At 44.2% G+C, this 25,725-nt stretch overlaps 1 protein-coding gene across 2 annotated transcripts in view; it reads left to right on the top strand.

Annotated features, from left to right (window-relative positions):
• The first annotated feature begins 2,057 nt into the window (after window positions 1–2,057).
• COMMD4 (COMM domain containing 4) overlaps window positions 2,058–25,725 on the top strand; it is a 59,113-nt gene continuing 35,445 nt past the window's right edge. The window contains exons 1-4 of one of the 2 annotated variants that reach the window (XM_078685102.1): window positions 2,058–2,205; window positions 15,121–15,192; window positions 22,091–22,156; window positions 23,275–23,314. In XM_078685102.1, coding sequence (XP_078541228.1) covers window positions 2,203–2,205; window positions 15,121–15,192; window positions 22,091–22,156; window positions 23,275–23,314 — 181 coding nt within the window. In that variant the 5' untranslated portion in view covers window positions 2,058–2,202. The remainder of the gene's footprint in view (window positions 2,206–15,120; window positions 15,193–22,090; window positions 22,157–23,274; window positions 23,315–25,725) is intronic. The other variant, XM_078685103.1, reaches the window with a different exon arrangement.

The raw sequence follows: 25,725 nt of genomic DNA, 5'->3' as shown, positions 1-25,725 counted from the left end.
TCATAAATCCACTGAATGTATGAAAATGTCACACATAAGCAATCCGAAACACTTGCAGCTATGCTCAAATGAGTGTAATTTCTGACATTTATATGTTTCGCGTTGTCTTCATTGCTTGATTTTCTTGCGAGAAAGCAGACTTGCCAAGTATCACGCATTAGGCGTGATACTAACGCATTTTAGTTCGGTGGTCCGCATCCCCGCACTAAAATTTAACGTCACGCATTTGCGGCGCCTCCTTACCACCACTGTCGGTGCAGAGGAAAAGACAAGCGGGCCGAAATCGCCATCCATAATTATATTGGTGTCTCGTCGATCCTGGGCACTGGAGTTCACGACGTTGAAATGGGTCGCACAGTCATGGCAGAGGCAGGTTCAGTCAGTGATCATTACAATAGGATCTGACTGCCTTGGTGTGTGCTACAGAACTCGTCGCGGCCGCGCTGACACAGGTGTGTGAATTTATAGTATTTCTGGGAATGTTTCTTTGGAGTCAGCCTGATTTTGTAACTCTCAGCTGGTGCCCGTTAATGTTGGTTAAATGACAACAGCTGAGCTGATATATCCGCGCTGGCCGCCCGGTCATACTCAGTCATGCGTGGAATCTTTAATTGGATTCCTGCAAGGCGCCTCACACCAGGGAGCTGTGCATTTAAGTACGCAGTGTGCGCGCTCCATCGCTGGTATGTCAAATAGGCGCAAATAACAATAATATTTGTTTTCGTTTTGTGCCTGGCGGTTCAGCCGAGCCCTGCCTCTGTTTGCTCTAACCTCCACTGGCTGTAACACGTAGTTTTGCAGCCGGCGCGAAAATATAACTAATACAGGACCTAGCAGTGCCTGTTATATATTTCATTTAGAACGTCACTCACTGGAGCCTGACTGAGACCCTGTTGCAGCTCCACTCGCCCTGGCTGCACTGAGCAGCGCCGCTTAGTTCTGAACATGAGCCAGATCTCATTGATCATTACATCTTATTTACTATTGTCTCATGTAAATTGAACTATACGTACGAGTCAGTCCCATCCGGTTTTTTGTTTAATTGTGGTCAGGTGACGTTCAACTTTCGAATCAACAGTACGTTATATTTAATTACAGCGTCCCTGCTCTACCAGAGCCTGCAGCTCACTGCTCTCAGGACACTGCCCCAGACCTCTACTCAGTTGACACAATGAGTGCAGTCCATACATTATTATTATTTATTAGCATTAAAGGACTAAAATATTATTACTGCCTGACTAACCCTGTAGCACACTGACTGAATAAATTAATTACAATTAGCACCTGAGATCCTTACTGGTGCCTCTCAGCCTGCTTGGTCAGGTCTTACATGTGATAGACCTGGAGAGACTATTTGTCAATTGTGAGTGACTTTTCATTTTTGGTGGTTTACAGCATTTTCAAGATCTTCTAAGAGTTTTTCGTTGCTCACATGGGTGTAATTTCTGATTGATAAATTTACCTGGTCTCTATTGCTTGATTTTGCTCACGAGAAAGTTTCACTCATATTCGTTGAAATGTCACTCATAATTACACAGAAATTATGAAAGTGTCACACATAGCAATCTGAAACCTTGGCAGCTATGAGAAAGTGTCACTCATTATTTGTGGAAATGTCACTCATTGTTACACTGAAATTATGAAAATGTCACACATTGCAATCTCAAACCTTGGCAGCTATGTAACTGATAAACAACAAAATCGAGGGATAGGAATGTATGGATTAATATTTACGATTGACGACTGCTCTGGGCACGATCCACAATAATTTCTTTTCAACGTGCCGTAAAGAAGAAGACGCCTTTAAAAAGAACATTTGACTTCCTTTAACACAGACCGTGCGATCGCTGACGTATGTTTCCACATACTAAAAACATTTACCTGTGTCCTGCGGAAAATTACATAAGGATCAGTAGAAATCCGATTCCAACTACTTACAGATATACACAATTTTAAAATGGCCGGTAGATTTTCCGAATTTCAGCGGGATTTTGCCTTTGTCGTCCTTTTTTTGTTTCTCCCGTAATACTGGCTTCTCGTAGATCAGCTGACTCGACGTCAGTGCCCAGCCTGACGCCAGGCGATCACGTGAGAGGAGTAAGAGCCTGTGGCCCGATAGAGACTGGTGAATGAAGATATCAAGTTACAAGGATTGAAGCTTTTGCATCTAACTGACAGGACTGGTGGCAGCTGCAAAGGATAATGGTGAGTATGACACGGTGTAGTATCCGCAGTCAGTAGATATAAAAGCAACCGACATGCGTTATGTATGCTATCGCGCGTGCCTTGCTTGTTAATTTGTTCAGTATCCGTCAGTAGTTCTAACATCATGCATGTTTTCCGTACATTGGCCCCTTTGTGGTTTTCGCTGTTGCTTATGTAAGTATGCTTTCTACTTGTGTGTTCTTACAGTGTTCACCAACGACTCTTTGATTAGTGTGTATGCAGTGCTTTAAATGGAAAAAAACAAGTGCAGGTACTCATCAAATTGAATTAGGGGTGTGGCTAGTGGGCGGGGCTAGGGGTGAGATATGATAAAATGGCACTCCTTCCATCTGATGTGTATTCATTTTGTATTTGCATTGTCCTTGATGGTAATCTCAAATTCCCCATATGTCCCTCTGCACATGTGACATAACACATGCTTAGTAATTAATAGGCAATTTGCTGAACTTACTGTAACTTCAGCTGAACTTGAAGCCGGAGAACAGGGTTTGAGTGTCAACAGTGATGCTCAACATCCATGAATATCCCTGTGCCTCGCAACAAAATGAATGTGTCTCATCTGTACAACTGATGCTCATGTGAAGTGCTCTAATACCTTGGAGTCTAGTTTGCACTGTATTAAACCCTTCCCCCCCCACCCTCCAACCAAAAAACAATTCTAATTCACATGCCCGATAGGGCACACTGATTCTGTTAATTTATATGCAATGGTAAATCCTTTTTTATTTAAATTAATTTTTGGATGCTTCAGCTCACCACATATAGGAGGCATGTTTTCTTTTTTTGTGGCATATTGGTGCAGTCATCTTTTTTGAATTAACAATTGCACTAGCGTTACCAAGACCACACCTAATGGCTTTGCCACTACTTGTTTATCTAGTGCAGCTTCTTGATACCACACTGTTCTTGTCAGGAAAGTGGAATTATGCGATCCCTTTTCTCATAAATTATGGATCTGCTGCATTTGCCACATCATCTAATGCATAATCTTCATATTTTAACAAAAAAAATAGTTTCTACCTCAAACAGTTCAAAAGTTACTAAAATTGTACCAACACGTGCTGCTGCGCACTGGAATGCCCTTTCCAACAGTTGACGTCTCACCTTCCTGTTGCTTATTGTGTTTAAACTGAAGGGCAACCTATGCCGAGACAGTGTTAACAAGTATACAAAGTAATAAAGTAATACAATCAGGAACTATTCTGCATTATGCAGCATAAATTGCCTTTTCTTGCTGCTTAATTTAATCAACTCTAATGCATAATTACAGTGGCTGTGATTATTATTATTATTCATTTGCATTGGGCTTAAATACTCAAATTCACGTGTGCGCTCTCACTGGCCCGAGCACACATACAAAGCAGTACGCACACTTTCTTTAAAACACCTTCTTAGTCTATCCAGATTCTTTATCTTCCCCTTACACATAGACGCACACACAAGCCGTTAAACACCCACAAGCAGTCACACACTCACACAAAAGGCTCACGCAGGGTAAAGGACATTTTTACCTCTTTGCCTCCCGTTGTTCCTTAATTGCCGCTCTCAGTGGGTCGCCTGGATTTCAGGGTGTGCACAATTCACACCATAGTGTAAATGTGATGGACAGAGCAGTGTTTGAATGATATGGACACTGCTCTGTCAAGCTCAGCGTGAAGGTGACACTCTCGACACCTGCACATGAAAGACATAACACAACTGAGCTGCATTTGAAAGGCTCCGGTTCCTCATGGGCTCAGCACAAGGCTACAGGGGCACTTTGGCTGTCTGCGTATCATCATAGAGGCAGGCGCCACCCTGCCTCCGCACAATTAGCAATGAACAATATATATATGACAATAGTACCGGTACTCTCCTTGGCGTGGAGAGAAGTGCCAGTACTTGAAGGGATAAAATTAATAATTGCTGGTACTCAGTACCGGTGAGTACCGGCCCATTTAAAGCACTGTGTGTATGAATATATGTTAGTGGTGTATGGAAGGCAGAGAGATGAGAGACTGTGTGCATCCTCACAAGGTAACGAGAGGACGGCCCTAGAGTCATACAAAATGACTGCAGAAATAATAGTTTCCGTTGTGATTCACCAGTTAGAAGGTTGCACTGGATACCTTTAAACTATGGGTAGAGGGCGTGGCGTAAAGACCAGAGCTGCCGACCTTGGGACTGGAGAACCAGGTTCCTGTCTCGGCGTGGGGTCAACATCCTGTGATTTTGCTCAAATCACTTACTCTCCCGTGCCTCACAAAAATGAATGCGAAAAAAAACCTCTTTGAACATTAGCCACGTGAAAACAAGTCTACGGAATGAAACAATACCAGTCAAAAGCGATAGCCCCTTCCCCTCCCAATATTAAATTCCAAAATGTCACTGAATTATTTTTACTGTCCATTTATGTGGAGACACTTAAATTCCAGAAGTCATTCTTGTTTCCCATACGTTTCTCGTTGGTGAATGATGTTACGTGTATGGTATACCGGGCTAATTGTCATATATCCGCAGTGTGAAGTTCTTCAATGTGTAAACGTATGTTGATGTAGCCACAAGAGAAGTGACTCCGTGTGTTCATAACAATATTTGAGAATACATAGATGTTTAAAATTGCTGATAGCTTCACCTTGCTGTCATGTGTACAGTAAGCACCTACTCGGATATTTGGTCACAGTTGCATAATCGGGTCAGGTGAGTGGAGGTGGGATCTGTAAAATAGCACCCTGTGTCTAAGCCTGTTTTCTCAGTTGCATCTGTAGCTGAACGAACCTCTTCTCTACAGTCGTACTAGTGAAAGACCCACTAATGAATAAAAAACGTAATATCCAAAATCTTACTAACACAATACTGGATCCTGCTACCTTTCATTCTGACTCCGCAACCAATCTATGACCCCCTACTCACTAATTAATACTTCATCACTCACTTATTAATACTACATCACTCACTTTTGAAATCCAGCCAAAAATTATCCAATCTCAACCTGAAATAAACTTGATTAATTTTAAAATTTCCATTATCCTTGAAGTGTGCCCGACAGACCCTATCATAAAGCTAGAGTTTCAACAGAGTTATCTGGAGTGATAGAATAATTCTAGATTTAGCTTTGGTGTAGAACCTATTCTATTTGTATTAGAATAAGGAATGAGAGACGGGAACAAAGCTACAACTCGCAACGCATGTTATTCCTTTATAAAGATAGCGTCCATTGCTGTGCATCCATTCATCCATTTGTTTCAAAGAAAACATCAGTTCAAACATATTACACTTATGTTTTATGCAAGCAGGTGCACTTTTATACTAGAACAAGAGTCACAGGTTTCTCCCAAAAGGACTTGACGCAGCACTCGTTGACCTTTTTATTAGGCCTTGAAAAGAATGCATTTTCATTCTTATCAGAGAATGGGCAAACCAACAGAATCATTCAGTAACTCAGGCAGAGTGTTTTTATCACCGTACACCTCTTCCTTTGTCCTTAGATTGTTACTTCTTTGTCTTAGGCCCGTTGTCTCTTCCCTTATCCTCACTTTCTCACCTCCCTTACCCTCCACTTCTTTTCGATCTCCTTTCTCTCCTCTCCTAATGTATTGCTGATTGTTTGATGTAATGCGTAATTGTTGATCTTTTTCTGTTATACTGTTAAACCACCTTGTTGCACTTCTTTTCGTCCCTCCTGTCTTCTCCTCCCGCTTCCTCCCTCTATTTATGTCTCTCCTTCTCGACTCTCTCAATGTATTGAGACTGAACTTTTTTTGTCTGATGCCCGATGGAGCTACCTGGTTTAGTTATAGGGGAGATGGGCCGTGGATTCCCTCCTTGGTCATCACCTACCCAGTCGGTCTTTAGACGGACTTCTTTTCGTCTCTCCGTATTGTCTCTTCCCTTATCCTCCCTTTCTCACCTCCCCTGCCCCATCCACTACTTTTCTCGCTCCTTTCTCTCCTCTCCTTATTGTATTGCCTATTTTTTTTAGATTTATTGTGTAATTGTAGACCTTTTTCAGTTACATCGTTGATTTTCTGTTATATTGTTGATCCTCATGTAAAGCGCTCGGATACCTCCGGGTCTAGCCAGCGCTACATAAAACTCTTTAAATAAATAAATACATACTTCCCCACTTCTGCATGAAGTTGGAGGCTGCTGCAGAGTCCCTTAAATGGAATTGCCTACCTTTGTGTGAAACTCTCAGGATAGCCATGCACAGAATTTAAGCCTTGGCACCTAAGCTTAAAAGCAGTCTCCTGATAGGCTCTCATTCGTTCCTCCTCCTTCGCTGATTTCTAAAAATATCCATTCAGAATGAAGCAAAAGCTTTTTGTTACTCCATGCTCTAATCAGGATCTTTCTCTGTCGATGCCTCATCACTCAAGCGGGCCATGATTGTCATGTCTCTGCTTTCTTTCCTTGGCCCCTTAAGCTCCGATCTAATTCAATGATAGCGTATGACCTGTTTAGGCACCTCCTGTGATGATTTATGCATTTTTGTTGGTTTCTGTTTAAACATCCCAACTCCTGTTTCCTTTTGTTTAACTATGTGTGTCAGAGATCCTCATCTTGGCTTAGCTGTAGGTTAATGACCACAGGGCGAGATATCTGTGGTGTAAGAAGGTTTCTCGACGTAGTTCCTGGTGACTCCTTCTAAACACTCATTGTGATATCAAGTAACTGTATGGTGTACCTGATGCTATGTTAAGATGTTCGGGAAAGTATAGAGTTCTTCAACCCGGATGGTCTCCTTAAAAAAAAAAAAGAGATCACTCCCTTTTAAAAAAAAAAAAAATGGTGTAAATTAGGTTTGTGCTTTAGGAAGATACTTTGTACAGTGTATCTGTTTGTTAGGGTCTCTCCATTTTCCTCTATTACTCACTTGCTTGCACTCTCTCTTACAATTCGCATGCCTCTCCCCAATGTTAACTGCACCTTCATTAGGACTGTTAGCAATAGTTCATTTGGCAAAAAAACCTTCTGACTTCTTAGCTCTGTTCTTGGATATATGTGAACTTATATAGCGCAACCTACCCACTAAGTAACCGTATTCATATATAAGCCAAACCTTTAAATATGCACGTTTAGGCATGCATTCATCATTGTTTTGTTACCTAAAAGCAGGGAATGTTTGCATCAATACATGGCCTATATGTAAAGAACAATGCATGCATTTATTAACATTTTTTATAAAGAACAAAATAACAAGTATAACCTGACCTGCAATAATAAAGTACAGTTATGTTTATTAACATATCACTTTAAGAAGCTATGTACTCTTGTGTTGTGCCAAAGATACCTTTGGGAAAGTAGATTTGTGATTGTAATGCTTTCAGTGGTCTGAAAACAGCCTCCTGAATGCTTTAACATTATTGCAAACAGAAATGTGAAAAGAGCATTTGAATGTCATCATAATTATTGTAAATCATCACATTTATCTTCTCAAATGTAAATGAATAGTGGAGCTAAGAAATGGCTTACATTTTTATTGCAGAACTAACAGGACGGTACTTTGGTAACTGCAGTTTTCACTGTCAAATTGGGCTGCTTCTATTAGTAGGCTGAACCAAGCAGACAGCCCAAAAAGCTATCTGGTTGCAAAATACTTATTGTGGGCTTACCAATAACTTACAGTGGTTTAGAGCCTGCTTATTGCTCTTATTGGTTGACTTTACTGTCACTCGTATTTCATTACTTTTATATATTCAACAGCTTTCCTTGTCAATTTTGTGTTTTTCCCGTTCGCTGGTGTATATCTTCTTCTTTTTTTTTATTTTTTATTTCTGTAGTTTTTTATTGTATAAAAAAAATATATATTTACATGGAGCATGGTATATACATGGTTGGAGGAAAAGGGAAAAAGAAAGGAAAAAAAAGAAAAAAGGAAAGAAAAGAAAAACGCCCGGGGGGGGGGGGGGGGGGGGGGTTAGCTATCTGTTTCCAGTCTCATTCGGTTAGTTCGATTACTAGTCATCAAAGTTCTGCTTGTCGTTGTCATCTGCCGTCCCTTCGTGTTGCTTGGCTTGCATCTTTGTCCCACGCCCCGGAGGATAGAGAGGATAGGGACAGATCGAAGAGGAAAAAGAAAGGAGCGTTGTAGGTTATTTTCCTTTTGTATGCACATGGGACCAAACTACAGGAAGATGGTGATGGCCCTATACAAAGACCCCAAAGCTCGGGTGGTAGTAAACGGAGGCACATCAGACATACTTAACCTAGGTCGGGGTACGAGACCAGGATGCCCATTATCACCAGCCCTATTCCTACTAGCCATATAACCACTCCTAACCATGATCGGAACCAAAGAAGACATAGCAGGAATACCTATAGGGGGAGAAACCTTTAAGTTAGCGGCATACGCGGATGATGTACTAATAGTCACAGAAGACCCAGAGAGATCCATCAAAGCACTGACTGACACGATAGAACAATATGCCCAGGTCTCGGGGTACAAACTCAACAAGGACAAATCCGAATGCAAACCACTGAACGTCCACACAACAAAAACGGTATTAGGAACGTCCGGACTAACATAGCAACAGAAGCCCATAAAATATTTGGGCCTCCTCTTTGAGAGAGACCTAAGAGCAACACTGGAACACAATGAGCAAGCAACCCTCCAGAAAATTAAGGACAGAGTAGAAGGGTGGTCCCCCAAATTCACAACATGGTGGGGCAGAGTGGAGGCGATTAAAATGATGCTCACACCGATGGTTAACTACATGCTGAGCATGCTTCCACTAATAAGCACAGAAGACTTCCACAAGAGACTGGACAAAATGCTGAACAATTTCTTGTGGAGGGGGAAAAAACCCTGAATAAGCATACACAAGCTCAGACTCTCAAAAGATCTGGGTGGTCTTAACTTAACCAACTTCAGGTGTATATCTTCTTTTTAACATCCTCTTAAGTAGTTAACAATGCCCATCCACTGATCCCTTTTAGGGAACTACTTTTTTCATTTTGGTCTATTACTCTATGAGAGTACATACGCGCCACTGTTTTTTAAATTTTATTTTTTATTTTACCAATCCAAGTGGCGTCCGCCATCTGTTATCTGTAAATAAACAAGCATTTGCAATGCAATAGGTCTCGCATTAGGAAAGTTTGAGCTATTGGTATTGTAAATGACACATTTTTTATTTATGTTTTGTTTTTGAAAATAGCGAAATTAATAGCTGTCATTTACAATGCCAATAGTTATAACTTTCGCAAATGTGACACGTATAGCATTTGTAATGCAACATGTGTTGTATTTACGTGACTTACATGTATTGATATTACAAATAACAATTGCTTTTAATTTTTTTTAATAATTAATACTTAAATAAAAGTTATTGTCATTTATAATGGCAATCGCTTAAAGTTTTGTAAATAACTTTTGTGAAGATTATGTTCAGTGTATTTTATTGTGCCGAAAATCCAAGAACAGAAGTGAAATATTAACATGTTTTTGTTACATTTGTAATAAAGCTTGAAACATTGAGAGAACATATTTGAACCAGTTGTTGAATGGTTGCACAGATTGATGCTGTGGGGGCGCTGAGTGATGTTGTGATGGCGAACAAGTGATGCTGTGGCGTTCAGTTATGCTGTGGTAGCGCATAGTGATGCTGTGGTGCTCCTGAGTGATGCTGTGGTGGTGCGGAGTGATGCTGTATGCTATGCTATGTTTATTTTTGCTATCCTATGTTTTGTTTTGTTATGCTATGCTGTGTTTTGTTATGCTATGCTATGCTTTGTTATGCTATGCTCTGTTTTGCTATGCTATGCTTTATTATGCTATGCTATGTTATGCTATGCTGTTTTGTTGTGTTTTATTATGCTATACTATGTTTTGTTATGCTATGCTATGTTTTGTTGTGTTTGGTATGCTATGTTTTGCTATGCTATTATATGTTTTGTTTTGCTATACTATGTTTTGTTGTGTTTTGTTAAGCTATGCTATGTATTGTTGTGTTTTGATATGTTTTGTTATGCTATGTTTTGTTATGTTATGCTATGTTTTGTTATGCTGTTTTGTTTTGCCTTCCTATTCTTTGTTTTGTTATGCTATGCTATGTTTAGTTTTGCTATCCTATGCTATGTTTTGTTATGCTATGCTATGTTTTGTTATGCTATGTTTTGTTATGCTGTTTTGTTATGCTATGTTTTGTTATGCTGTTTTGTTATGCTATGTTTTGTTCCACTATGTTTTGTTGTGTTTTGTTATGCTATGCTATGTTTTGTTATGCTATGCTATGTTTTGTTATGCTATGTTTTGATATGCTATGCTAAGCTTGGTTTTGTTATGCAATGCTATTTTGTGTTTTGTTATGCTACGCTATGTTTTGCTATGCTTTGCAATGCTATATTTTGTTATGTATGCTATGTTTTGTTGTGTTTTGTTATGCTATGCTATGTTTTGTTGTGTTTTTCTATGTTTTGTTATGCTATGCTTTGTTTTATGTTATGTTATGCTATGTTTTGTTATGTTATGCTATGTTTTGTTATGTTATGCTATGTTTTGTTATGTTATGCTATGTTTTGTTATGTTATGCTATGTTTTGTTATGCTATGTTTTGTTCTGCTATGTTTTGTTGTGTTTTGTTATGCTATGTTTTGTTATTCTATGCTGTGTTTTGTTTTGCTATGCTTTGATATGTTATGCTATGCTTTGTTTTGTTATGCAGTTTTGTTGTGCTATGCTATGTTTTGTTGTGTTTTGTTATGCTATGCTTTGTTGTGTTTTGCTATGCTATGTTTTGTTATGCTATCCTATGCTTTGTTTTGTTATGATATGCTATGTTTTGCTATCCTATGCTTTTTTGTTATTAATATTATTTGTTATGCTATGCTATGCTATGCTGTGTTTTGTTATGCTATGTTTGTTATGCTATGCTGGTGAGGGTGTGTGTGTGTGTGTGTGGGTGAGGGGGTGTGTGGGTGAGGGGGTGTGTGGGTGAGGGGGGGGTGAGGGTGAGGGGGTGTGAGGGTGAGGGGTGTGAGGGTGAGGGTGTGTGAGGGGGTGTGAGGGTGAGGGGAGTGAGGGTGAGTGAGGGTGTGTGAGGTTGAGGGGGTGTGAGGGTGAGAGGGTGGGTGAGGGGTTTGAGGGTGAGGGGGTATGAGGGTGAGGTGGTGTGAGGGTGTGGGGGGTGAGGGTGAGGGGGGGTGAGGGGGTGGGTGAGGGTGAGGGTTGCGAGGGTGAGGGTTGCGAGGGTGTGAGGGGGTGTGATGTGTGAGGGGGTGTGTGAGGTTGAGAGAGGGTGAGGGGGTATGAGGGTGTGTGTGAGGGTGAGGGTGTGTGTGAGGGTGAGAGGGTGTGTGAGGGTGAGTGAGGGTGAGTGAGGGTGTGTAAGGGTGAGGGTGTGTGAGGGTAAGGGTGAGGGGGTGTGAGGGTGTGTGTGAGGGTGTAAGGGTGAGGGGGTGTGGGTGTGTGAGGAGGCGTGGGTGTGTGAGGGTGAGGCGGGGTGTGAGGGGGTGTGAGGGTGAGGGGGTGTGTGGGTGAGGGGAGGGTGTGAGGGTGAGGGTGTGTGAGGATGAGGGTGTGTGAGGGTGTGTGTGAGGGTGTATGGAGGTGTGAGGGGTGAGAGAGGGTGTGTGAGGGTGAAGAGGTGTGAGGGGTGAGGGTCCGAAGTAGTGTGAGAGGGTGTGTGAGGGTGAGGGTGTGTGGGGTTGTGGATGTGTGAGGGTGTGGGGGTGTGAGAGTGAGGGGGTATGAGGGGAGGAGGTGTGTAAGGGTGAGGGGGTGTGATGGTGAGAGGGTGAGTGAGGGTTGTGGCGGTGAGGGTGGGTGAGGGTGTGTGATGGTGAGAGGGTGGGTGAGGGTCAGGGTGAGAGGGTGGGTGAGAGGGTGTGTGAGGGTGAAAGGGTGTGTTGGGGAAACCTGCATGTGGTCACACTCCGGAAGGAAAAACAATATTCCAAGAGGAAATGAAGCCACTGGGATCGATATGGAATCTGTGGCTAAAACGAAGTTAAAAGGCCTCGGGCAGTGAGTCTGGCTCCCAACACTGAGGAAAATCGAGGAACACCTGGGGTCTTGGTTTTTAGGAAAGCTACCCTGCTGGAAGAGAGGGGGTTTTGTTTGTAGGGATAATTGATGCAGTGTGTGTTCACTACGTTAAGGAACATATTGCTGATTTCTAACATGTTGCAGTTGAAATTGATATTGTGTCGTGCTGAGGAATGAAAAAAAAAATAAGAAATGTGAACCAAACAGCAATCGGAAACTCCAGATGCAAAGGTAGCTCTGCTGGTTAAGGTTAAACATAGTGCCAGAAGTAAGTGCAGTACAGAGTTATTTAAAAACATCGGTGGCTTTTCTGACCAAAAGGTCTATTTTTTTAATTATTTCAGTTTCGAAACATGTGACTGTAGTATTTTATTAGCAGGAGTAAGCTGACACATCAGTGACGGCGGAAGGCATTTCCTTCTTGGAATTAATGTCCCAATGCTCTATCCGAAGACATCAGGTTGCCGGGATTAATGTCTCGAGTGTTTCCACATCAAAAGCACTTTTAAAGCTGTGCACCTCGACGCTGCGCACTTCGAATGGCTGGCTGCTGGGAAGGTTTAAGAGTTGGGCTTCTGCTGAGAGTTCGCCCAAACCTCGCTCAGTTGATTGCAGACCTCGGGGGCTCGGGGTTCCGTACCTCACGAATGTTTGACTGGCTGACTTTCTCGCTTCGCCACCTGGATTTCTGAAGGCCTCTCGGTCTCTGCTGGGGATGTGCCCCGGCTAGGACCCGGCTGCTCTCCCCTATCACCCCTCTGACAGATGAGTCGGGGCTGTGACTGGCAGGTCGAAACGGGGAAAGACATTCAGCTGGAGTAGGCTCTGGAACTGCTGTGAAACAAAACGCTCTAAAACGCGGCGTGAAAAAGGAGCAGGAAAGAGCCAGGGCGGGCGGACGGGACGGGAATCCGCGATTAAAAAAACAAGCGCCTCATTTCGCCTTTTCATTTTAAATAACGTCCACGCCCATTTATTTCTTTGACGACCTGCCTCTATAGACAGTGGCGCTGCTGCCATTATGTTAAAGCACCGAATGGGGTGCTTGTAAAACCAGCAACACAGAACAGAAACAGAAAGCAGCCCGGGCTGAGTGAGAGGGCGGGGGCTGCCCGCGCATGCGCGCTCCGAACCCCGGCACCAAAGCGGAGTGTGGCATCTGAAGTCCCGGGTCCCAGGAGGGGGCCCGGGTGAAGACCAGCGCTGCGGAGGAGACACGGAACACGCCGAAAGAGCCCGGTGGGTGGTTGGGGGGGTAGGTGGGGTGTACGCGCGTGTGTCTGTGTGTGTTCGAGTGTGTCTGTGCGTGTGTCTGTCTGTGTGCGCGTGGGTCTGTTTAAGGGGGGGTGCGTGTGTGTATGCAGTGTGTGTGTGTGTGTCTGTGTATGCGTGTGGCTGTGTATGTGCGCATGCGTGAGTGTGGCTGTGTGAGTGTGTTTGCGCACGGGAATATGAGGCACGAGATGGGCACGGCGCCATGCGCGCCCACGGGGTGAAATCTGCGCTCGTGCCACTCTCGTGTCTACATTCCCAGATACGGGCAGCAATAGGTCTCGAGCAGACTCTGCTCGACCTAAAAAGAAAGGCAAGCTGATGCAGCCGTGTCATTCTCTAAGTGCATGGGTATGTGATCACGCATTCTATCCGAGAGAATGACAGAGCACTGGGGCAAACATTATTGCACTTTTTGTAGGTTTTTTTTGTTGTTTGTTTTGGTTCGTGCCAATTGTACACGTCATTGCTTTGCTTTTGCCTGTGTTTGCTTTGAAGAGATAACCCCAGACAAATGTCTGGTTGTACCAGTTTACGGGAATGATTAAGGACACCCCTTGAACAGGCTTTGAATTGCAGCAGTGGGCACAAGCAACCATCATTTGTTCTGGTTTTGCCTTCAAAAGTAAAATATAGGCTTGATAAACCGTTTTGTTTTTCTGAAACCAAAACTACAGATGCTTTCTTAATTTGCATTTTGAGAAAAAGATGTAACCTACACTGAATTTTAAAGACAGTAATTTAAAACTATTTTTTTGTACCTATTACTAGGCAATCCATTAATACTTAATTTATTCGGCACATAAAAAGCCATAAAGGTACATAAAACAAGCAAACAAACATAGCACACAAATAACAGCACCTCCCCCCACACACACACTTTACCATAAACACTGTTGTTCCCTAGAACTTACAGCAGCTTTTAAAGAAGGCACATGGCTAGTTAATGCTGACCTTAAATTCAAAGCCAATAAAAAACCCACATCCCCGTTAATTGCCCACTATTATAAGACACCCTCTCAGAGGCAATCAGCAGGTAGGAAAATAATCATACATTTATAACGGTTCGGGAAACGATATTCGTTGCTTCCCCTTAATGCAGACTCCCCATCAACAATATAAGTGGACAGAATAAGGTCAGTGTGTAGAGACTAATATTCCTGTAAAATGTGTTACTAAAGTTCAGTCCATCCATCCAGACATTTTTGTGAACCATGATTTATAAGGAATATCTGATACCAGTTAAAAGATATAATAGCAGAAATTGTGTAATTTTGTAAATATTAATGATTCTGTAGTAGGGGACTATAATGAATTTTTCTCAGAATACGCTTAGTTTCACTTCTGTTCACTCTAGTTTTACAAATGTGTCGATTCCACAGCAAAGGATTTTGAAGATACTTTTGAAGTTAGCACATGCCCTTAATTGAGAGTGTAAACATGAAGGCAGTTAATCTCAGCTCATGTAAGTCTGACACTAGTCAAGCTACGACGCCAAAGCTAGTAGCAGGTTCTTGAGTTTATAAATGCTTTCCTGCCACTCGTGTGCACACCCAAACCCTCATTGCTGCACTTCAGACTTTACCAGATCACATTAAGTCTTAACGCGTCTCATGATACGCTTTTTTTTTAATGTTTTTCCTTCCTTCTACTAGAGGTTCCGGTTCTGTGGCGATTTGGACTGTCCTGACTGGGTCCTGGCAGAGATCAGCACTTTGGCCAAAATAGTTAAGAAACCACTTAAATTTTCAATTGAACAACTACAATGTAAATAAACATGTAATTAGTTTTGAGATAATCAGTGACACCGAGGTTTTGTGATGGAAGTGTAATGTACCTGGAGATTCATGGGTAACTTGTCCATTGTCCATTGTATGTTGTAAACGTTACATATCTTAAGTAAAGATAAATGTTAAATAGCATACTTGTAGAAGCTTGGGTGGGCAACAGTTGTTTTGAGATAGGGATTGTCAGAGACCGCAATTCCTCAGTTTGAACCGCAGTGACAAGATTGTTTACAGCACTGGTTTAATTTCCAACAGCTTAGCATTCTGACAGCAGCAATGGGAGGGGTTCATAGTCACGCATACGTAGTCTTACCCCATGATTATTAACATGGCAGAAAAATTGAGGTTCCTTGTTTCAGTGGTCAAGGCGACTTCAGACTGAGTATTCCAGGGCAGCAGACACAAGGGGGCACCGGTCCATTGTCTAGTGGCTGGTTACTTGTGCAGCAGTAGTATCTTACGAAATGCTAGTTTCTCCAAGCTCTAAGATCGGTTGTACCTGGAGCAGCCAGTGGTTTTATGGAAATGCCGGTGTGCTGCTGCGGAACGGGCAGAATCCTTGCCAGTGTAAAACTCCTGCCGACTTTGACTGCTCACACTCTGTCCACGTCTCGCGGCCCCCACTTCGCGGGTGCCGCTCGAGAATACCGGCTAACCAAGGACTTCCCATACCAGCGAAAGGAGCCTAACAGTGACGCGCTAACCCCTGCGGGACTGCGAGGACCAGCGGGCGTTGCGGCTGGAGACTCGCCACAGCTGGTCCTCTTCCCGCCCCCCTCCTGCATGGATAAATCTGCGGAGGGCTTGGGTGCTGCGTGTGCTGCGTGTGCTGCTGCGGAACGGGCAGAATCCTTGCCAGTGTAAAACTCCTGCCGACTTTGACTGCTCACACTCTGCCCACGTCTCGCGGCCCCCGCTTCGCTGGCGCCGCTCGAGAATACCGGCTAACCAAGGACTTCCCATACCAGCGAGAGGAGCCTAACAGTGACGCGCTAACCCCTGCGGGACTGCGAGGACCAGAGGGCGTTGCGGCTGGAGACTCGCCACAGCTGGTCCTCTTCCCGCCCACCTCCTGTCTTAAACAGCCTGCGCTGGTCGCGCAAGCGGGACGCGCGCGGGGCAAAGCGCGGAGCTAAGCCCGGGCAAAGGGCGGGCCGTTTGAGGCCGTTCGAGGACCGGAGAGACCGGGATCGGGAGTCTCATGATCCTACCCATGACCCGCACACCGTCTGCCCCACCCCTAGCCTCCAGCAAGGACCTGACTGCCCCTTGCATTATCATGAATACCTCAGAATTACAGAGGGGGGCTAGGGAAGGAGCAATACAAAAAAAGAAGAAAGGGGGGCAAACCAAAGGCGGCAGCAAGTTAAAACCATCTGAGTCCAAACTTGCTAGCGATGCTGGAATCCTGGGGGACAATACTCCGGGACAACCACCCAAGAATGTTAGGAATATCCAAAAAACATCCTTTCGATCTATAGAACAATCCCTTCCACAAGGTGATATTTCTATAGACTCTGCAAATGAGCACATAACCCTTGCAGATGTAGGTTCACTTATTAGGTCACTCTTAAGCCCTCTGGAAGCCCGACTCATAAAGATCGAAGCAAGGTTGGTCAATATTGAGAAATCTACAGTCCAGCTTGCAGACAGTCTAAAGTCGGAATCCAAGGGTATTAAAAGAGGGTTAAATAGTATGCCCAAAAAAAGCCTAGAGCACACAATCCCGACGAAGAAAAATGATCCCCCAACCTCGCAAAATATAAAATCGATTCCCAAACAAGACAACACAAGTTTCCGACATTATAAGCAAAACCACACCACCTACACAAATTCAAACTCCGAATCCCACGACCTTAAACACAATTAGTAAACCCACATATAAGCCTGATCCCCCAGATAGAGTTAAGAATGTTACGCGGCTCTTAGACAACAACCAGACTAACACTCGGAAATTCAAACCCGTAAACTTACCACCGGAAGCATCCCCCTATACAGTGATTCTGGCGGGAGCTCCTGAACTATCTCTCAATTCTATTGAGACGTCAGCCTCGCTCAAAAATAAAGTCATCAACTGGCTGTCTATATACAGACCCCTACCACAAGGAACAACCAGCGATGTATCCATGGTGAGACGCGTCGCTTGGGTGGGCAACCTGAGAAAGACAATTAGCGGTGATTGCATTGTGGTTAGCTTTAGGGATCCGAGGACAGCCTCGTATATCTGCAGCTGGGTCCCGGACGACCAAGGGAACTTAATCCAGGCTCTTCCCCTTTCGTTCTTCTACCCGTCAAGCATCTATCTGGCAGAAGATCCTAGATGGGGTCATCATCAGGAGCTATTGGGAGAGTGGGAAAGCAACAGTGTAGAGAGAAGGGAGCCATACTATCGTAGGAATATGCACCCTGAATACCCACCGTTACATGATGATGGGGAGGGGTGGGAGTATGTCACCAGAAGGAAAGGAGGATGGGGTGGCAGACCAAGAGGAGTCCCTGGTCCACATAGATTGCATCACCCAGCCTATTTTCTAACCTCAAATAGGTATAGTACCCTGGAAATGGTCGACTGACTGACTGATTCCAATACAAAGGCAGTGGACCACCTTGCTGCAGTTCATCCTGCAGAAGATTGACCCACCACCGGAGGCCAATTGGGGCCACAAATGGAATCTAAAATCACCACTGATACTCTAAATTATTCCCAAGAATGTGTTAGCAGTATACATGTAATTAGGGACAATACTACCAACTCAGAGTCCGAACAAGGAGAACTCCTACAAACCTCAATGGTAAATACTACCCTCGTCCCTATAGAGAACACTCTGTCTAAAATAGAGCAACCACCCTTAAGACCTGCTACGCTTAGTTTAATTTCATGGAACATAGCAGGTATCGGCAACAAAATTGAATGTCCCGATTGGTTGTCGTTTATCAGCTCAAAGGGAATCTGTCTCCTTCAGGAAACCTGGGCACGAGAGGAGTTCACATGCCCAGGTTTCGAAGTTTTTTCTAAAAAGGCAAAGTGGGGGGGTAAGGGACGCCCGTCAGGAGGGTTGGCAACTTTGATCGCCTCCCACCTGGGCTGTAAGGCTAGTTGTTTAGCTGTAGACTCTCAGGATATTCTACCAGTCCTCCTAGAATGGCCAAATCTGGTTAAGTTACTGATCATAAATGTCTATTCGAGACCCGTGCCCTTATCTGGGGAATCGAAAACAATTGAGGATCTCTCAACCCTTCTGAGTGATATTCCAAGGGTTCTTCCTCTGTTGGTAGCAGGAGACCTCAACTCCCACTATGAGCCACTTCCCGGATTGTTGGAAGGACCATCCCTAGAAGAGGACGCTAGTTGCCTGATACCAGACACGGTGGCTCCTCCACCAAGAGCCTGGACACCCATTGCATTACAAATTACAGCCTTGACCCTTAACTACGGTCTACGCGCATGCAACGGGCGTACAAAATCAGACAACCCCTGTAGATGTACATTCAACAAATCAGGTAGCGAATCCAGACTAGACTATATTCTAGCCCAAATAACAAACTGGACACGAATAATTGATTTCAGGGTACAACCCAGAGAGGATAGCGACCATAACGCACTTATACTTGAATACGCTATCCCTGGTATAGATGACATGGGAACGGATAATGAAAATGGGACCACTGGGCTACTCCTAGAGAACAGGAGGAGAGTGAGGTGGGGGAAGTTGGCAACTAATGATGCAAAAATATCCAGGCTCTATGCCAGAATCACTCCAGTCCTTGAAAGGGCATTTGGTCTCTCCGATAAACTAGCGGACAGAAGGAATGTAGAACTACTGGGCAAAACCCATAAAGACCTAATAAATACTTTACAGTCAGACCTATTCTCAGAACCACCATCAAAAAGCAGTACGCTAAATAAAAAATCCTGGTACAACACCGTATGCCGGGAATCTAAACTGGAACTTTTATCTGTAATTAAGGCTCATGGATCCCGTGAGATAATACAAGACAAAAGACGGGCATATAGGACTTTGCTGGCAAATGCCAAAGCCGAATGGGACCAAAAGCATTGGGAAGACCTATCTGAGGCACTAGCCAATAAAGATTCTCGTAAATTTTGGCGAGTGGTTAACCACGGGTCAGAGGATCTTCCCCCTGCCATTGAATCTAATATTGCTCCTGCCCTATGGCAGGAACACTATCAATCCCTATACTCAACTGAGGATATGCCTCATACCAACTCTAACAGTATTGACATGATAGGTCAAGTGGGCGAACCATTCGTGTTAAAAGAAGTTCGCGCCGCAATTGCGGGGCTGGCAGGAGGTAAAGCACCGGGACTGGACGGGGTCCCTGGAGATCTGTACAAACAGGAACCAGAGATATGGGCACCATATCTATTGCTGATATTCAATGCGGTCCTTGGGGGCATGGAGGTCCCAGATACTTGGCTGGGCGCAGAGGTGGTCCCTATATTCAAAAAGGGATCGCCTCTGCTCCCAGCCAACTATCGCCCCATAAGCCTCATTGATGTCTCGCAAAAGCTCTTTGGCAGACTAATCCAGAATCGCTTACAGAATTGGCTGGAGGAAACGGACACCCTCAGCCCATACCAGGCTGGATTCAGGAGGGGTGGCTCCACATTAGACCAAGTGTTCAGATTAAATCTCATATACTGGAGACGGGCACTTATCGAGGGCGGTACCTTATATACGGTATTTGTGGACCTGCGTGCCGCCTTTGACTTAGTGCCAAGAGCAAAATTGTGGGAGGTAATGATTGAACTGGGCGTCCCAAAAGATATCCTTGCGATTTTGTTTAAACTACATCACAACAATTTCGCAAGGGTCAGATGCGGGAGAAGCGGGAAGCTGACTGAAAGATTCCCCGTTCGCAGAGGGGTGAGGCAGGGCTGTGTGCTTGCACCGACCCTGTTCTGCCTCTTTGTGAACGGGGTAATCTCACACCTGACTGGGATTGCCAACACCGACGCCCCAAAATTGAACGGCAGCAGGGTGCCAGCCATTATGTTTGCGGACGACACCCTGCTGCTATCTAAATCCCCCATGGGCATACAGAGGGTGATTGATGGCTTCCAGGACTTTTGCACAGAAAGGGGCCTCGAAATAAACCCCCAAAAAACTAAATTCATGATCATGAATCCTAAGTCCCAAAAGCGCTCCAATCCCTTACTTGGTTCTGTGAGGCTGGAAAGGGTATACACTATTGAGTATTTGGGGCTAACGCTAAATGAAAACTTAACATGGGGGGCCCACCGGATAAAAGCCAATATGAGGCTAGTTCAGAGGGCGGGGGCTATCATGAGAATCGCTTCAAAATCAACTTTTCGCCCTCTGTCCCCGGCCATCCAAATTTATAAAATGCAGGCTCGGGGTGGTGCTACGTATGGGGGAGAGATGTGGGGTCACACGTCATCTTCCAATCTACAGGTGACGGAAATTAAATTTATAAGACAACTTACAGCTTTACCAATAAGTACCCCACTCATGCCGTTGAGATTGGATCTGGCTCTGAGGCACATTACAGAAGAACTAGGGCTAAAGCCCCTAACATTTTGGCGCCGCATATGGAGCAGCCAGGATCTCACTTCCTATCGATCTGAGTTGCAGGAATTTCTAACCCTACCCAACGCCGCCAAGATACCTTGGCTAAATTACATAAAGACAACATGCGAGACCCTCGGATTAACAGAACTGTGGCTAGATCCACAAAGCACAAGCACCAGAATCTCAAGGAAAGCACTCTCCAGAGTTTATTATGAAAAAATGCTCACCCGAGTCCTGGCAACTGCCCTAGAGGGCTCCTTGACGCATGCCTTTATGATAATTAAAGACTTATACAACTTTGAAAGCGTGTTGGATGGCATGGCTCCTGCTCTAACAAGGAAACTTTTTTTACAATGGAGGTATGGGACTCTTCCACTAAAGACCTTCACTAAAGCGTGGGTGGGACAGTTGCCGAATGAGTTGTGTCCAGCTTGTGCTACAACTAGAGAAAGCGAAGTCCATGTTATCTTCTTCTGCCCAGCCTACCGTAAAAGCAGACGATATTGGTTGACCCCATTACTGAGAAACCTAGGATTCAGAACTTTCCTTCCTGCATTTAGAGTTTTAAAAACAGACCTATCCCCGTCAACGGTGTTTGCCCTGGCTAAATTCTTAACAGCAATGTGGTATGGCAGAACCCGATATATAAAGATGGCAGAGGACCACTGAGAACTTGTTGTTTTGATACACTGTAATTTCTGTTTTAATAGTCTTTTATATTTTTAACGATGATGAACTGTTGTACATCTTTTATGATCAAATGATCGAAATAAAGACTTGAAATTTGAAATGCCAGTGGTAATTCATATAAGCTTGCTGTGTTGTTACTGGGCAGTAATTCATGGTTCTGTAGGAGGTTGATTTCTTTAAGCTCGACAAGCGAGGTTATTCTTGTCCTTCTTGGGATTATATGCTTGGAGTCCAGAGGACTACATAGATCAGTTGGCAGAGGGCTGCATGTAGTTATGATAGGAGGAGCAAACCTGAAATGAGCATTGGCTGCAACCTAGGATGATGAATGCTTACTAGACATTGTACAGAAGAGATAAGGTAACCATTGGAACACATTATACTTAGAAGAGATAAAGATTTGTGGTGTGGCAGAGGTGAGGTGCCACTTCAGAGTCTTGTAATCCAGAGATAGGTTACTTGCCAGTGACCTGGTTGTGTATTCGATGAATACTGAGTTATTTACACTGTGTCACCTGTTTTGAGGAAGCTGCTTTATGTTGTGGTTCTGTGACTCCTGTTTCACATCACTGATCCCTTTCTACCCCCTGCAGTCTTCAGTGAAGCTGAAGCTGATCTGCGCCCAGGTGCTGAAGGACCTTCTCGGGGACGGCATTGACGTGAGTACGCATCTGATTTCCAGGGTGTTAAGGAATCTGACAACATGTCCTGAGACCAAATGGGCAAATTACAGATCTGGGAATGTTGTGTGAATCTGCAAATGGGACCTGGGCTTCCACTGAATACTGGAGAAAGATGGTAGGCGGTAATGCCCTAGAGGCTATTGTGACCCCTTTCCTCTGGAACCCCTTAAACCCACTACTGCAGTGTTCTTCAAACCTTTTGATGCCTCGCCATCCCCCCCTCCCTTGGGGAAAAAAAACATTGCTCCCCCCCAAAAGTTTTCACAATAATTTGATTAAACTGGCAATGTTTAAATATGTCTAGACTTACTTAAATGTAAGTTTTATACTGTTTTAAAAATGCAGTCAAATACATGATTTCCAAACATACTATTCTGGTCAGGCAGGCCTTACTAACGTGTAAAAGTATCCACATTATGATTATTATAAATGGGAGTGTGGGGGGCTTGAAGAATATTTGGAGTCCCTTTCCTTTTGACACCTTCTCCCAGCCAGGATATAAATCACAAAAAATGTTAATGATGGCCCATTACAGCGCGTCTTAGTGCTGCTCACTTTTTACACTGCTGAAAACACAGGTCTTTTATCAGCATAATGCTTCTTTTGCCAGAGTGTGGTGCCTCCTTCTGGGATCACTTGAGCACCCCCCCCCCCCACCACCCCCAAGAGGCCCCTGCACTACAGTTTCAGCACCCATTTGCACCACAGTTTTCTAAGATGGCGGTGTGATTCTGTATCCCACAAAAGCTAGCTGAAAACATTTAGTTTCCTTTCACACTATATTTGTCAGACATCAAACAATTCCCCAATCCCACAAACAACTGTGAGGGCTTCTGCTCCGATAGCACCATTTGGTGTTCACAATACTGATAGGATCAAAGAGTGATCAATGCTCAGTCACTTGAGTTAAGCCACCAGAGCAGGAAATGCTGTTGGTACCAAGCAATTAACCAGCTCAACTCTGCCCACGTACGTACATAGTGAGAATGTTCTGCCTGTCCTAGTATTTCATGTCCTTGGCCTATATTGAGTAATGGTGCTAACTGGAGTAGCCAAGAATTCTGCATGTTAGTAACTGCCTCTTTCTCCTGCAGTATGAAAAGATTCTGAAGCTGACAACAGATGCCCGGTTCGGTAAGTCACCGTTCTCGCCTGCTTCTCCAGATATGACCTGCTTGTGAGGCGTCAATAGCATGTTTCTCCCAGTTATACTGTTTAGCAGTCTGCATCATATCACGATTTAGAATGAATGTATGGGCACTGGCATGCAGTGCCAAGGATGGCGTTGAGGGGGGAAGAGTTGTTGAGATGGTGGAGAGCTCTGGTAGAGAGGATGGTGCAGTGAAAATTGTTTCTTTTATTTTTTTGTTGAATGTGTGCCAGTGTCCATATGCATAGTAGGATTTGCAGGAAGATGTCAGGTCAGTTATATAATGCACAGGGTGGGGTGCAAATGGTCATCAATTGCTGTTTATAATTCTAAAGATATTAACTGCTCTTTACGAGTGTAGTTGCATGTTTAAAACAGTTTTTTGGTACTACTTCCAAAATTTTAGAAAAACACTGCCTCAATATTGCCATTAATGGCAGCCATTTCTGCCGTAGTTAAGAGTCTGAGGAAACTGGGGAGTCTTGCTGGTCATTTGTGCAGAAAGAATTTGCACATCCCAGACAATTTTCCCTTAAGCAACATTCCCGACAGGTTCAAAATGGCCGCATTCATTTTGCAAAACCAGTGCTGCAGGTTATGATTGAAGGGCTTCAACATAGCTATATTTGAGAACCTAGCACTAGTAAGTATGGTGTGCTGCAGATAATAATTGGGGTACACCTAGCATTTGTTCATAGTTGGACAGCTGTTAGAAATTCATATGAAATGACAGAGCATTATAAGAGATGTCCTGTGGGACTGTAGATCGTTCTTACGGTTCGAGTTCGACAATTGCATTCCCCCAATAACAGGGAGAATAGCAGACAGTTATTATCATGCATGAGCAAAGCAGTGTATTGTATCCTAGCAACAGTGTATCTGGGGGAGGCATGCTGAGGGTGATTGAGCTTCACTGCCTGGACTGTCTTCTGGGTTTTAACGCTGAACCATTCAGTATGTGGCAAAATCAGAATCTATGTGCATTTCTAAAAAGGTGTTGTCTAGTATTGAAGTAATGGGATGCAGCAAATGAGAGGTGAGGGGCAGACCAGTGCAGTAAGAGTTTTGGAATGGTAAAGGCTGCTGAAAAGGGAGGCACGGGGCGCTCTGTGTGGGTGGGAAAGTGATAGTGGCAGCTCATGAGATGCAACAGACCTGATTGAAGAAGCATTGTGTGACTTCTAAATGGGATCCTACTACTAGAACTATGGAATAGTTAGTCGGTCCGTAGGTAAGGTTAGGTGTATCTTACTTATGCTGTTTATGGGGTTCCATTAATAGACTGACACAAGCGCTGCAGGTCTAAATCTAGGTGAATTTTCAGGACTGCGTAAAGGGCATTAGTACTGCATTCTTGAGATAGACTACCTGTCATGATGTACCCACATTGACATTGCTTGGTCCCAGTTTTGCATTTGTGGAGAATGCTGCGATTCTGAATAAAGGTATATACCTATCGCACAAGTTACTACTTGTGTAACGATATATATGTAAGAGACATTAGTTAGTGATAGATTCCTTACCTTAGAATATCCCCAGGCGTCAGACTGGATCCGCAAATTTTTCGCGTAGCAGTACCCTTGCGCGTCGGTAGGCGTCGTCTGCGGCTCCGTCGTCGGTGTCGTGGGCGCCGTGATGACGTCGTCGGAGTACTTAGACGCCGCCCTCGCGTGCTGACGTCCGTTCTTAGACACAGCTTTTCCGCGCCAGAAGCGCTGAGCCATGTTAAAAACCAACACTGGTGTCATTGAAACTAGGGCCCTGAAAGGGGATAACCCTAACCCTAGATATCGGTTCGCAGAACGGGGAGGATGGGTGGGTCGGTAAGGAATCTATCACTAACTAATGTCTCTTACAGATATATCGTTACACAAGTAGTAACTTGTGCATCTGAAAGAGACACGTTAGTGATAGATTCCTTACCTTAGAATAGATACCCCAGCAATACCAACCCCGGTGGTGGGTCTGCGAACCAATAATCACACCAGAAAGTCCTGGAGGACAGAACGGCCAAAGAAGCCATCCCTCCGGACTTGGCTGTCGAGGCAGTAGTGTTTTGCAAACGTGTGCAGCGAGACCCACGTAGCTGCCTGACAGATGTCTTGTAAGGGCACTCCCCAGCCCAGGGCAGTTGTAGTCGCCGTGGCTCGGGTGGAATGAGCCCGCAATCTAACAGGGGGCTCCTTTTTAGCCAAGGAGTAACATGCCTGGATACACAAGATGATCCACCGGGAGATGGTCCTCTTGTGCACCGCTTTCCCCTTCTTAGCGCCCACGTAACCAAAAAAGAGTTGGTCATCCACCCGGAACTGGCGTGTGCGATCCAAATAGAATGAGAGCGCACGTTTTGGGTCCAGACGGTGGAGCCGTTCTTCCTCTTTAGAGGGATGCGGTG

This window comes from Lissotriton helveticus, chromosome 3_2 (genome assembly GCF_964261635.1).
Source record: "Lissotriton helveticus chromosome 3_2, aLisHel1.1, whole genome shotgun sequence".
NCBI lineage: Eukaryota > Metazoa > Chordata > Amphibia > Caudata > Salamandridae > Lissotriton > Lissotriton helveticus.
The sequence above is the reverse complement of the archived record's forward strand: the minus strand, read 5'-3'. Positions and strand labels throughout refer to the sequence as shown.